The sequence below is a fragment of the Syngnathus typhle genome, linkage group LG11 (genome assembly GCF_033458585.1).
Source record: "Syngnathus typhle isolate RoL2023-S1 ecotype Sweden linkage group LG11, RoL_Styp_1.0, whole genome shotgun sequence".
In the NCBI taxonomy this organism is placed as follows: Eukaryota; Metazoa; Chordata; class Actinopteri; order Syngnathiformes; family Syngnathidae; genus Syngnathus; species Syngnathus typhle.
The window spans coordinates 6,105,304-6,119,343 of record NC_083748.1 but is presented as its reverse complement, the minus strand read 5'-3'; the positions used below and the strand labels follow the sequence as shown (position 1 = coordinate 6,119,343).

Genomic DNA, 14,040 nt, shown 5'->3' with positions numbered 1-14,040 from the left:
CAAAAAGGTGGCAAAAAGGCACAATAGTGCATAATGAAATAATGATGTAGATTTATTCACAAACTTTTTTATTGTAAAATATGGGCCTGTTCAGTCCATCTTAACCTATTACTGAATTTCAACACAGCCTGAATTATTTGTGCTACACAGCCATCTAGTGGACTATAGTAGAAGTGCATACGTTTTCGGCCTGAATGAAATATATACATGTTATCAACCAAAATGGAATAACACATGTCGCTTTTATCAGACTATTAAAAGCAAACACGTATATTCCAATTGAAATTAAAAAATGAAGTTGAACCCCACGTCCATGTTTAATTCATAATATAACTAAACAGTTAAAACCGTAACCCGTACATTGTATTTATTACAACTAGAATTTCCCATTTATGTATTAATTTCCCATGGTAAGGAAATACATGAATTACGGTGTCATCTGATATGTAACTTTGGCTCTTTTGATCTTTCAGAACGTTGAATGTGTTGTTTTTGTAATTGGGCTGGTTAGCCAGTAGAGGGAGCTAAACACTACACTTGACGCAATGGCGCAACTGTTCGTACGGTTTTAGTGCGTGTTTAATGTAAAGCTGAGCAAGATGTGCAAAGGAGGATAACGTTTTTCACTGGCATGATTGTGTGCGTGATTGGTTTGAGTTCCAGATAGTCACAGCATTTGGGACGAACTAAATGTTTCAGTCATTCAAAATTCTGCTGTAAATTACAACGATTAAATTAGGTCATAGAAACGTTCTTATTTACATTTCTTGCTAAATGAAGAAATGAGGAGGAAAAAAAACAAAAAACAAAAAACGGAATTAACCTACATTTCCCAGGGTGCTTGTCTCTACCCGGACTCCGCCCTCTACTTTCCATAACTTCAGTTTGACAGATTTTTTTGTTTTGCTGTGATTCGATGGCTTGTGGGCAGCCGCAGGATCAGCTCCCTCGTCCTGCACCACATTACACCACCCTCTGCTTCCTCATCGTCCCGGAGAGACGAGAAATATACTTTGACTCTTGCGGCGTTGTCGGCAAGATGTACATTGCTTCGTCGTGATCGGCGAGACTTTAGGAGGATATTTTTCCCCGAGGCGTCACTCGGAAGACTCCCACGTTTCCTTTTTCTTGTTTTTTTCATCTCTAGACGGGGTGTTGGTACGGAGACCGGGAGGTCAGAGAGGTGGTTATCCTCGAGCTGTATTGCCGTCAAGTTGTTCCAGGGCGCGCTTACCAGACGAGGGCGGACAGGCGATGCCAACCGGCTAACAACAACGCTAACCGGGGGATTACCATGTGGGTGCACATTATTTAGCACATTTCTCGAATTCCCTGCTTTTTAAAAGCACATCTTACTGGCCTCCAAGCACCAACACATAATGCAAACCTAAGGAGGTCTGAAGTCTGTAAATTAGCTCTTATTGTCGATGCGATGTCGCATAAGCTAGGAGCACACAAGTTGGCCATGGAGGGGAACGTGCAGCAAAAAAACACTCCGCTAACTCGGGAGCTCACACGGATATTCAACAGCTACAACAAGCACTCCGCTCTGCTCAAGAAGAACCTCAAGGAGACCAATGCTTTCTTCCGGGAAATCAGACAGAACTACAGCAACGCGTGTGCATCAGCCATGAGCTCAGAGTCAGCGTCTCTGGAGGCAGGTGGGTCAACATCCTTCAGCATCCTTGCAAACGTTTCAAGCACCTATTGAGTTTGTCTTCGCCAGTTATTGTGGAAAATGTTCTGATTTGTTGAAAATGGATCATTACCTCTGTGCATCTATCTATGTTAGTGACGTATAGTGACAGGTAGACCTGCTCTTCCAGCAGGTGGCAGGGCAGAAGGTACAGTTAACCTGTATGCATCTGTTGAGATTCATGCAGTGATGCGTTGAGATATGAGTACCTGAGTTGATTGTACAGCCTCATAGTATTTTCTGACACATTTAAATTAAGCGTGACATGACACCTAATGAGTATTGTTATTTAATTATTGAAATTAGATTTTTTAAAATGTTTTTCTTTGATATTTTCATTTATGGTCTGTTCTATTGTCGTTTCAATTGATTTTGTTATGTTAATTATCTCTTCATTTCATTATTTTTGCCTTCTGTTTTCAGATTGATTCCAAAAACATGCATGTAAATTTGATCAAAGGCTGACTTGTCCATATAGGTGTGAGGGTGAATTGCTGTCTGAATGTGGCCTGTGATTTGTTGGCCGCCAATCCAGATCTTGCCTTCCTGTGCCAAAAAGTCGATTTATTTAATTTTTTCGTCAATTAGATTGCCCATGTGAGCTCCATTGTGACCAATTTAGTAATTTCCTACAGACATGATGTGACGTATTGTGATTACGAGATAATGACTTCAAAAGATATTCATTTTCAAACTTGCTGATATCATACTCACCCAAAAGACCGACAACACTTTCTTCAGCTTGTACTGAACAGTCCTGAACATTAGATGAGTCATGCACAACAGAGAGCATGGGAGAATGCTCCCTTTCATGGAAGCAGCCAAGCACGTGTCCTCACTTTACAAAACGGGAGATTCATCCAGCCTTACATATCTCGACATAAATTTGCACCACATGATGTCAAGCGATTGTTTCTACTATTTAGTCTGCTTGCTTCAGTCACGTTTATGAAGCTTGACATGGCAATGCGTGGGCCGCCCTTAACATTTTATGTGCTCTTTTAGCTTCATCAAGGCATACAAATTCCAAGAAACGGCCAAGTAATGCAGCCGAGCAGACAAATTTGTAGTTTTGCGCTTATTTAACTGAAAGTGCTGAGTCACGCTGACGCTTAAGTCAGCATGGTGGAAACTGGACAACGTTGACTTTTATGGCATCGTTCACATAGGGATCCTGCAAAATTCCACTGTAATTCCACGTGGCAGTATCTGATTATTAATTATGGTTAAATCAGCCTTGTTTTTTTTTTTTTTTATCTCCACAGGGCAATTGAGCTGCATCGCTTTCCCCAGCCACGAAGAAGAGTTCCTGCGCAACACGGTGGGCGCTGCCCCATACATCCTGGTGCTGGGCCAGAACTGCACCGCCCGCTACCAGCTGCTCAATTGCCTGCTAGGAGAGAGATTGCTGCCGCTGGGCCCCGAGGCCGGCGAGCCTTGCGGAGGCGTCCAGGGCACCCCGTGCAAGAGGCGCAAGTTGTGTTTCACCCATGGGAGACAGACGCGACTCAGTTTGGCGCTGCCCGGCCAGTACGAGCTGGTGCACCAGTTGGCGGCCAACCGCGGCCGTTGGGATACGGTGCCCCGTGAAGACTTGGAGATCCACGAGGAATGCGAAGACCCGGCGCATAGGCTCGCCGAGCTGGAAATCACCCTGCATCACCCTCTACTTCAGGTGGGTTGTCAAGAACACAATCTGCAGCGCTTAATAACATTCCCTTTACTGTTGCAAATCAAATGAACTGGCTTAAAAAAAATCTCATTAGATTTGATAAGCGTTATCTTGAAAAAGTCAATATATCAAGAATGTTTGGAATTTTTCACTTTGCAAGCAATGGGTTCAATTCAGTGGCTCTTTGAAGAGTTGGACTTTTTCTCTTAAAGTGCATTTGATGTCACACAAAAAGCTTTGTGTGCGTTTCAATTAGCTTTAGCCTGAAAACCTTTTTTTTTTTTTCTCCGAATAAATCTTTTCCGGGACTGACTGTCGGCATCCAAAAATCCTAACCCCTGTTGGCAGCTGTCTGTCGTACGTTTGTTTACCTGAGTGTAATAAAACAAAACAAACAAAAAAAAGATTCACTCTGAGTACACGTGTCAGAGTAAACATGAAAATAAATATCAATAATGCACCGTGGACTGTGCAGTCTAACTTTGCCAACAACTGCAGAAAATCGCATATGCACTCACTCTTTGAGGCAACGGACAAGAAAGGGGGAGGGGTGTGCCCGGAAGGTGAGTCTTTTCTCACTAGACTGATAATCCTCTCAAATAGCTGACGATGGGATATACACGAACGCTATAAAAAGTCTACACACCCCTGTTTTCTGATATGGAAAAATACATCAAGCGTCTTTGGGTTTTTGAAAAGCGCTATACACATTTAATGAATTATTAATTATGATTATTATTACATCATCTCAAAACTTTATTTGACCCACAATGCATTTATTTGACAAAAACAAAAATAGGACAAAGTGGTGCACACCTCTCCTAAAAGCTGAAAATCCAAATGAGCTGGGAAAGGGAGTAAATCGATTTTAGGACAGTCGTTGCTCAGTCACGTGCGACGCGGAAATTTTTTGTCATCCACTCGCTCCCAAAAAATTCCCTCATGTCAAACTCCGAGACGCCAGGCCTGGTACCTGCCTCAGGGCAGCCCAGCCGCCTAACCCCCTTACGTAATGCTGCTGGTCTGGTGCGATTCACATGACTAGGGGGAAAAAGAAAATCCCAACCCCCCCTTTGCTATGGAAAAAGTTACCATAGATACAACTGAATCCGTGCCATCTGGAAAAAATGTTTTATAACAGAGCAGCATGAAAATTGTCATGGTGCAAATTGCCGGATATAATCGTCATTCTTTGCCTGAGGGACTTAACGACGAAAAATAAGCTGAAACTCAGAAATAGTTTTTATCATTATTCATAATCACATGTTGCTTCAAATACAAGATCCCTTATTTGGGTCACGGCTAATCTTCGCTTTGATATCTTTTATCAGAGATTCAGAATAACATTCTGATTTTGCGTATTTGAAGTTGATGAATGTTGTCAGCCGCCGCTGATGGAAGGTGTGGACGATTTTCACGCGCCAGTTCATGAGCACATGTTCCTTCTTAGGGACTAAAGCAGCCTGAGGTTTCTGCTCAATGAAAGAGAGATTAGTGTTTGGGTCAGTGTTGCAAAAGGTACAGAATCTCTCTGCTGACTGTGGCATTCACACACTGCTGCCACACGCGCAGACACTTGCTAATTAGTTAGTCGTCCTCATCCCAGCACGTTTCTATTTCGGGACCCAAAGGACAAAGGGTGCAAATCTGTCACCATATTTCTTTTAAAGGCACATAACCTGTCAGCGCTCCCTGAATTCACACAAGGCCTAAGACTTGTTAACAGATGCCTCCGACTTTCATGCTGTTAAAATCGAGTCGTCTTGTTTCTTAAAGCGCTCGATTATCTTATTGGGTCATATTGCAAGAGAAAATATATGGCTGTTACTAACAAATCTATTTTGAATCGACTATCCTATAGATCAGGGGTGCCCAAACTTTTTCAGCTCGCGAGCTGACCAAATGAAATGACCAAGTCACAAAGATCTACCCTCTAAAAAAAGAAAAAAATATATATATATGTATATATATATGTATTATATATATATATATGTATATATGTATATATGTATATATGTATATATATATATGTATATATATATATATATATATATATATATATATATATATATATATATATATATATATATATATATATATATATATATATATATATATATATATATATATATATATATATATATATGTACGTATATATGTCATTGTGAAAAAAAAGTCCTACTCCCATTCCTTATGAAAGTGATACTTCTTACTATGGCCAGCTGCCCCACTCATTTTTATACCCTTTCTTAAGTTTAAGAGAAAAAAACAGAGTTCTGACAATTTAATATCTCGCGATCGACCAATAGTGGCTTGGCGATCGACGTATTGGGCACCCCTGCTATAGATTCATCCAAATATAGGTGATAAGTACGCCTCTGCTAATAACAGTTTACTAATGTTCATGCATATTAACACAATATTCACTCCAAAGAAAATATTTTCAAATTCATTTTTTTGGGCTCTACTGCTTTACTAGGTCAACTTAGCTGGATTTGTTTCCCCCAAGCCTTAATAAAAGCCAGTCACACTGACTTTCTCGCAGGGTCTTTCTTGAAATCGACAGAGTCAAAACACTGTATTGATCTGAATGCTTGCAGGCTATCTTTGTTTCAGAAAGGCGGCTCAGTTTGTGTTTCTTGGTGATGGGACTGACTGTCTCCTTTGTGTTGCAATGTCTGCCCCTTTACCATCACGACCTCCCTCCCAAGCTCGTTTTTGTTATTTAGTTATTCAAGGGTCAGACAAATCAACAGAACATATTAGTCATCGATACAACATGAATTCACAGTGAAAACAGTCACATTCTATGAAGTTCCATTTATTGTGAACGTTTTTATCGTGAACATTTTGTCTCATGGAGACGTAAATATAGAATTAAAAACCCTGAAAAGCTAAATATGCATTGGATGTCCTCATTTTGCACTCCACTCCCTTGCCAAAGAAGATAATCTTGTTCTTTAGCTGCGTGTTTACTGACATGGGCTTTGTTGGAGGCTTGTCACTCAAATGCCTTCTTAATGTCAAACGGTGAGTCATAAAATGACAGTAAGCTAAAACAGATCGTGGAAGAATGTAATGTGGGTGTGTCATCACACACATGATGCACATACCATTTATTTCATTCTGTTTTTATTTGATATCTTAGAATTGCAGCTAAAACAAACCCCATAAAAAAATAATAGACTACACATATCATCTTGTGTTTTATTTTATTAATATTTTTATGCACATGTTTAATCGACTGCCGCAAATGAATTTCTTCTGTAAAAACAAACAATACACTTAAAGGTGTTTGCAATATCATCACATCATTTTCCTTGGTCCAACGAGCGGTGCTAGCCACCAATTAGCTTGCGAGCTAACAGCTTTGAGAATGTCTGTGCTTTCCTGGCTGTCATTTGTCACTTGTATTTGCAAATGATCCCGAAATGTTTGTGTTTCATCATCAGGAAGCAAAGGTCATGGTGGTGCCATGTGCAAGCGTCCAGCCCATGGAGGAGGCCTTAGAAGACTGCACTCGGAATGTGCTTCCAATCATACTGTACGCCATCAAGGAGGACTCCTTAAGCACAGATCAAGTGGCCGAACTTTGGAAAGTCAAAGAGATGCTCTCCTATCCCATCTGTTTCATCCGCCTGCCCGACACGATGCCCGCAGCCTCGCCGGAGCCCAGTCGCCGCCCGGACAAGGAGAAGGAACGGGAGAAGAGCGCCCTCCATAAACAGCTTCTCTCCCTTGACTTTCTTAGTGGCCCGACGGGAAATTGCTCCTGCGGAGCGCCCACGCAAATGCCCACCCCGGGCGCCAAGCCGCAAAGCATGCTCGGGGAAGCTTTTGAAAGACTCCACAGGCTGCTGGTGCCTTTCACTCGCCAGGTGCTTCAAAACCAACAGGTGGAGGCTGCCAGCCTGCTCAACGGGCTCCACTGTCGCTCCTTGGATCTTTTCATCAATCAGGTCAGATAAGTTGCGCCTTATGATTTATTAGTGGCGGTGGTTCAAGAGCTTGTCTTTAAAATTTGCAAGAACCACACACAAAGTAGCGTGTCTCCTTCCCGCTCCTTCTCGCCCCCTGCAGGCCTTCGACATGCAGAGAGACCTGCAAATAACCCCCCGTAGGCTGGAATACACCCGTGAGAAAGAGGGGGAACTGTTCACCTCCCTCATGGCGATTGCGAACCGCAAACAAGAGGAGATGAAGGAAATGATTGTGGAGACACTCGGCAGCATGAAAGAGCAATTGCTTGAAGATGCTGCCAATCTAGAATTTGCGGGTGAGTTAGTTTGCACCAGGTAAGTTATGAAAAGCACATCTTGTCCTCATGTTAGCAGTCTCATAAAAATGACTTGCAATATCACAGTTTGTTTGCCTATTGCACATCTTTCTTTTCTGTGATTAAAAAAAAATGTCTAGCGTGGCCATCTTGGCGGACTGCGGTACGGGTCCAGACTGAGCCAAGGTCTCATGTGGATCCAAGGTCGCTTGCCGTTAAATAAAGATAAAGTACCCTATGTGTGCTGTCACATGAACTTTTTTTTTCACTCCCAATCCACTGTCACAGACTGTAAGATCTCTTGTGACCAAAATGAGCCAATCAAAACCGTTGACGAGATTTGGGGGATCTACTATATGTTACCATTTTTCATTCTAAATTTATGAAAAAATATTATTTGTTTTACCAGTGAGTGTTTTTGCTGTCGGACAATGGAAAAACTTTGCCCTATAATAGGGTGTTTGTGACATGGCAGACTAATCCTCTCAGGTATCCTGGAGGAAAATGCCATTACGAGTTGCCATAATATTTCCGAGAGAGGAAGGTGGATGTAAGATCAGAAGAGAAAAAAACATGAGCTTGCTGTTTTTTAGCATACCTAACCTCTTAATGGTCAAACATAATCACTTGTGCTGGTTGCCTTCTATTTTTTTATCATGTTCATTTTATATAAAAATATCTATATTATATTTAGTGTGCTCTTTTTTTATATTTCCCCCCTTTGACCGCAGACATAATCGTGACAACCAACGGCGAGCCGGTGACCTCAAAGGAGATCAAATCTTGCATCCACCAGATCCAGGAGCTGATTGTGTTGCGTCTGAATCAAGCCGTGGCCAACAAACTCATCAGTTCTGTGGACTATTTGAGAGAAAGTTTCGTCGGGACACTGGAGCGATGTCTCAGCAGTCTGGAGAAGTCCCACATCGAATCGTCCGCACACATCACCTCCAATCACCTCAAACAGGTGTGCACATCAGAGAAGAACAATCCAAAAAGAATCATGGATGATTGAAATGAATTTATATTGTGAATTCTCCTTTTTCTGTGCATCTGTTGTAGTTATTAAACGCCGCCTATCACGTTGAGGTCACGTTTCATTCAGGATCCTCCGTCACCCGACTCGTCTGGGAGCAAATCAAACAGGTAAATTAAAGAATCCAGTATTTTCTTTTTTTCCTTGACATGGGTGCCTTCTGAGTGATTATTTGCCCCCCCCTCCCAGATCATCCACAGGATAACGTTTGTGAACCCGCCTGCCATCTCGCACGAGTGGAAGCGCAGAGTGGCCCAGGATGCCATCGAAAGTCTCAGCGCCGCCAAACTGGCCCGAAGCATCTGCTCCCAGTTCAGAACCCGTCTCAACAGCTCCCATGAGGCCTTTGCGGTGTCCCTGCGCCAGGTTTACTTTCTTCCTTTACCTCAAATACGACAGATCACTTGGCATATTTATTTATGGGGAAAACAAAGGATCAAACAAAATGCTTCTTACTAACATTGTGAAGTATTTCAATGAATCTAAAAATGGTTGTGACAATCTTGTCTTTGCCTTCACCAAAGATGAGGACATGAAAGCACAACAGATTTTGCCATTTGACTGTCATAAGCGTTCAAAAAAAAATCACGTGTTCATTATAGCTCGTTATACCATTGAGTCACCCAGCAATCAATTATGAAAATCCAGCATCCGTGTAAGTCGTCATTTGTTTCGCATCTCTTGTGGCTCATGAAGTCCTCTGCAATGATTGAATTGATTCAAAAGCGCATCTTGAATGGCCTGACAAAAGCTATCGTCACATGAGGCATCGTGTTGCTCTTTAACAATGTCACGATGCTTCAACACACATTTGACAAATAGACATTTTGGCATATTTTACCCCCTAGGAGATGTCGAGGGAACTGAAGCCAAGTTTTCAAGAAGTGATATTGTCATCATGTCATTGTTAGTAAGAACAGAAAATCAACGTGAGGTATGTCAGTCATATCCCGCATGCTATCATGGAGGTGTAGGAAATCACACTTAAGTTACTTTAATCAGCAACTACAATTTGTGAGCTTGACAGAGAGGAAGGAAAACTTTAGCGTCGCTCCGTAACGGGGTCTGCTTTACCTCTGATGCGATTCAAAAGGAACTTTTTTTTTGGTCATTTCAAAGAGAAAAAAATTCAAGAATGATTATATTGCCTTGAATGATGAAAGATTTGTCATTGGAGTTGCGCAAACATGGCTGAGATCCAGTGGCGGTGTGAACTTGGCTTTAAGGCCGCTCTCATGCCAACCCTGAGGGTCTCGCCGAAAGACGAATGAGTGCACAAACCTGCAGGAGGGAATTTATGAAAAGGGATGCTTGGATAAACATTGATTCACAGTGGCAGAAAAATAAGCCCCGTAAGTTTGTGTTGGCGAGGGAAGTCGCATAAATTAATTTGACAAATGACAACGACGTCAGCGAGGTCAATGCTGCTTGCCAGTGAAAAATGGCGGGGCCGGGGTGATGGAGTTACAATGAATTTGTTTGATAAAAGGAGCCGACCAGCCGGGCCACCAAACGTGGTTAATCTTTTGTTCCCAGAACGAACTGGAGGGGTTGATGAATGAAAGTCGCAATGACAAAGACAGACTTGTGAACGCTAACCATGAGGCATTTTGTGCCTGTGGGATTGCAGCTGGAAGAAGGCCACACGGGGCGATTGGAGCGCACCGAGGACTTGTGGCTGCGTGTGAGGAAAGACCACGCCCCACGGCTGGCACGCCTCTCGCTGGAAAGCCGCTCCCTCCGAGACGTGCTGCTACATGGTGAGCTTTGGATTTTGTTTTTTTAAAATTCAGTGAGTTTTAGTTTTGAGACACGTTTTTGGGAAAAGGCTTTGTTTGATTTTTATTTATTATTATTTTTTTTTTAAATGGAGTGTTTGTGACAAAAAAAGTCATCACTTCATGCGTAATGAAATGAAGTCAACTACAATTCTCAAATGGCAGTTTGACAATACTGAAATTAAATAAATTAGAAAGGAACACTCACGTGTGATATTGATTGACAGAAACATGTTTGCTAGTAACTTCGCCTGCCTAAAGCTTTTAAACTAACCCTAACCCATCTTGTGAATGTCACATGACCAAACCCAGAAAATAGGTCAGCTGTGATTGGTTGTTACTTTAGCCATTAGACACGGTGATGTCATTTTCAATCAACAAGTGGCGAAATGGCCGCCCGATCAGATGGATAAAAATGGGTGGATTTTGCTGCTTAAGTCATATTCCACAAACGCAATATTAATTTGAATGCTGTGTTTGGACTTATGGTTCCACTTAGAGCATGTTATTTGAAAGAAATCTTTTGACTTGACATCCACTTTCATATTTGTGTGTTTTTTACGTGTAACTGATCACAATCGTCTTTCAACAGGCAAACCAAAGATTGGCCGTGAGCTGGGCCGTGGCCAGTACGGAGTTGTGTACTTGTGCGACAGTTGGGGAGGCCGCTATCCATGTGCCTTAAAGTCTGTGGTGCCACCAGATGATAAACACTGGAACGATCTGGCTTTGGAGTTTCACTACACAAGGTGCATGAGTAACATCTCGCTGAATATCCACAAGTCCAGATTTTCTTTGGAATTAAGCGATTTAAAAGCACCTCTTCACATCATGTGATAAATGCCCCTGGGCTACAATTCTTTCTAAGAATCCCCATTTTGGGCTGTTGATGCTTTTCTGAGAACACAAGTGTATTGTACCAAGTGTCTTCCTAGCACGTGTTTGCTTGAAGTATCACAAAGCAGAGAAATGCGAGGCCAGCGCGAGCCGGACTGAGCACAGATCAGTGACACCGAATAACACGATGTGCTCAGGTCGCTGCCCAAGCACGAGCGGCTCGTCGACCTGCACGGTTCCGTTATCGACCACACGTACGGGGAAGGCTCCAGCATTGCCGTGCTGCTCATCATGGAGCGGCTGCACAGAGACCTCTACACCGGCCTCAAGGTGACAATGACGCACTGCTGCTGCATCGGAGCCATGACAAACGTTTTCCGTGCAGCAATCGTGGGCCGTAAACTGGTTTCCTACAAAGCAACATTTTGAATAACAGCAATAGAAATGTAATAGTTCTTGTTTATTTCCATTGAATGAGTCAGTCTCATCTTGCGGTAATGGGAGACAATGAAACTCCAAGTGTACTACTAATTGTTTCCAGGCGGTGTCATTTCAGAAAATTGTAGAAAATTGGATATTTTACTTTTTTGGAGGTGTTTTGAAGGCTAATTTGCCTTATTTGCGAGGTTGTCAAAACAGCACACAAAGTGGGCTCGGTGTGTGACAATCACATGTATCCTAAGTAGGATCCCCTGAAATGCAGAGCTTCTTTTCCTTGAAATTTTAAGGCTCTTCCTCACGCTTACAATTTGGCCTTCTTTCTTTCTCTTCATAGAATTCAATGACGATTGTTTTTTCATGATTTTTGCTTGCAGGCTTTTCTTTTTCTTCTGTTTTTTCTACAAGCATATCACATGTGCCATACTAAATGTCCCACAAACCAGTACCAGTTTAATTTCTTTTTGTTGAATTGATGAAGGTTTTTTTTATATTAAACTTTGGTTTTGATGGACTTGTGTGACAGTTGCAACATGCCAGAAGAAATGATTTTATGCTTTTATGATTCTGATTTGTTCTCTTGGAAATGTATTAGTTTTTTATAGTCACTCATTCATTTGAGCAAAGTAACATTATTTTAATGTGTGCCTGTTTTTTATTTTGTGTGTGTGTTTATGTCAGGCTGGTTTGTCACTGAGGGAGAGGTTGCAGATAGCGCTGGACGTTGTGGAGGGGATCCGCTTCCTGCATAGTCAGGGCCTTTTGCACAGAGACATAAAGCTAAAAAATGTTCTGGTAGGTGCAAACAAGATCAACTTGTAACATTTGATTTGCTATTTTTAGAAACAGATGTCAGAATCTATTTTCTGCTTTTATTCAACTGCACACTGGTCCAATTGTTTTGTATTGTGTAATTTAAACACGACAACAAATGTATTGGAGATGTGCCTGGAGGACCTGGTGGTGTGACATCTGCGTGCGAGTGTCTGGCTGTGAGCTGCGGGCCACTGCAGCTTCTGCGAGTGTATTCATTGTGTTTACTGTCCTACCTTCCTTCCTTCCTGCCATATTGAAGCTAGACAAGCAAAACCGAGCTAAGATCACCGACCTGGGCTTCTGTAAACCAGAAGCCATGATGTCCGGCAGCATTGTCGGAACGCCCATCCACATGGCACCAGAGCTGTTTACAGGTATGGTGAACATACAAAGAACATGCAAGCCCCTGTTAATGACTCCTCATCACTATGACCGCTCTTCACAGGGAAATATGACAACTCTGTCGATGTCTACGCCTTCGGGATCCTCTTCTGGTACCTATGCACCGGTTCTGTTAAACTCCCGGACGCCTTCGAAAAATGCTCCAGCAAGGATCAACTGTGGAATAACGTGAAAAAAGGTGATCACGTGGTCAATAGATGGATAGATGATGATTAAAAGGTTATTTAGGAAAGCGGCTGGTTTGGTCACTTTTGAACCCGTACGGTGTCCAGGTGCCCGACCCGAACGCTTGTCCTCGTTCGATGAGGAGTGCTGGCAGCTGATGGAGGCGTGCTGGAACGGCGACCCTTCCCAGCGGCCTCTCCTCGGCATCGTGGAGCCCGGCCTTCAAAGCATCATGGTCCGTCTATGCAGCTACGGCTCGGAGCAAAAAAGCAGCAGCCTGGAGGACTCGAACTGAAAGCACTCCCGACAAACTAACGCACACGCCCCTGGGATCGCAGTCATCATCCGTGTTTGTTGTTGTTGTTGTATTTATGAACGGATGCTCGATGGCCACAATTTGTGACTCATGACGATGTACTTCTTGCTCACATGTGGGATTTATGTAATTTATAAGGGGATACAGATGTTTGCAAAGATGTGTTTTACTGTTTATTTGTATAGAGGTCCTCCACTTTGTCATGCTACCACTCATTCACAGAAAATGGTACTAGATGCAACTTTTAAATGTCGTTCGTTGCAAGTATTGTGCACAAAAAAAATGTAAGATACATTTTAGCTCATATTTAATGTCTGCATCTACACAAACACCTTTTTTTAAATAAAAGGGTCTGTTACAAGTCAGATGTTATTGCGATTGAAATACTTTTACATGCTCTTTGTCATGTGACAGCCAACATTCAACAGATATTTTCTTTGTTCGTGTTTTCCACTGGAACAAATGAATGTACTGCAAGTGTTGTTCTTTTCTCCCCCATTCCTTTTCTGTTAAGCTCCCACTGACTATTTCTAATTTGTTGATCTAAGTGGTTATGTAGCAAAAGAAAAACTAAGATGCAGCACATGTGGATATACGTCGGTCAGGGG

General features: G+C 42.3%; 1 protein-coding gene across 1 annotated transcript; it reads left to right on the top strand.

The window, feature by feature from the left end:
- Nucleotides 1-854: 854 nt before the first annotated feature.
- dstyk (dual serine/threonine and tyrosine protein kinase) lies at nucleotides 855-13,797 on the top strand. The gene is made up of 14 exons (XM_061291421.1): nucleotides 855-1,661; nucleotides 2,962-3,371; nucleotides 6,821-7,327; nucleotides 7,449-7,644; nucleotides 8,376-8,611; nucleotides 8,707-8,790; nucleotides 8,870-9,046; nucleotides 10,311-10,440; nucleotides 11,051-11,207; nucleotides 11,493-11,625; nucleotides 12,415-12,528; nucleotides 12,809-12,923; nucleotides 12,995-13,129; nucleotides 13,224-13,797. The coding sequence occupies exons 1-14, from the start codon at nucleotides 1,433-1,435 to the stop codon at nucleotides 13,409-13,411; spliced, it is 2,811 nt and encodes a 936-aa protein (XP_061147405.1). The 5' UTR covers nucleotides 855-1,432; the 3' UTR covers nucleotides 13,412-13,797.
- Nucleotides 13,798-14,040: the final 243 nt, after the last annotated feature.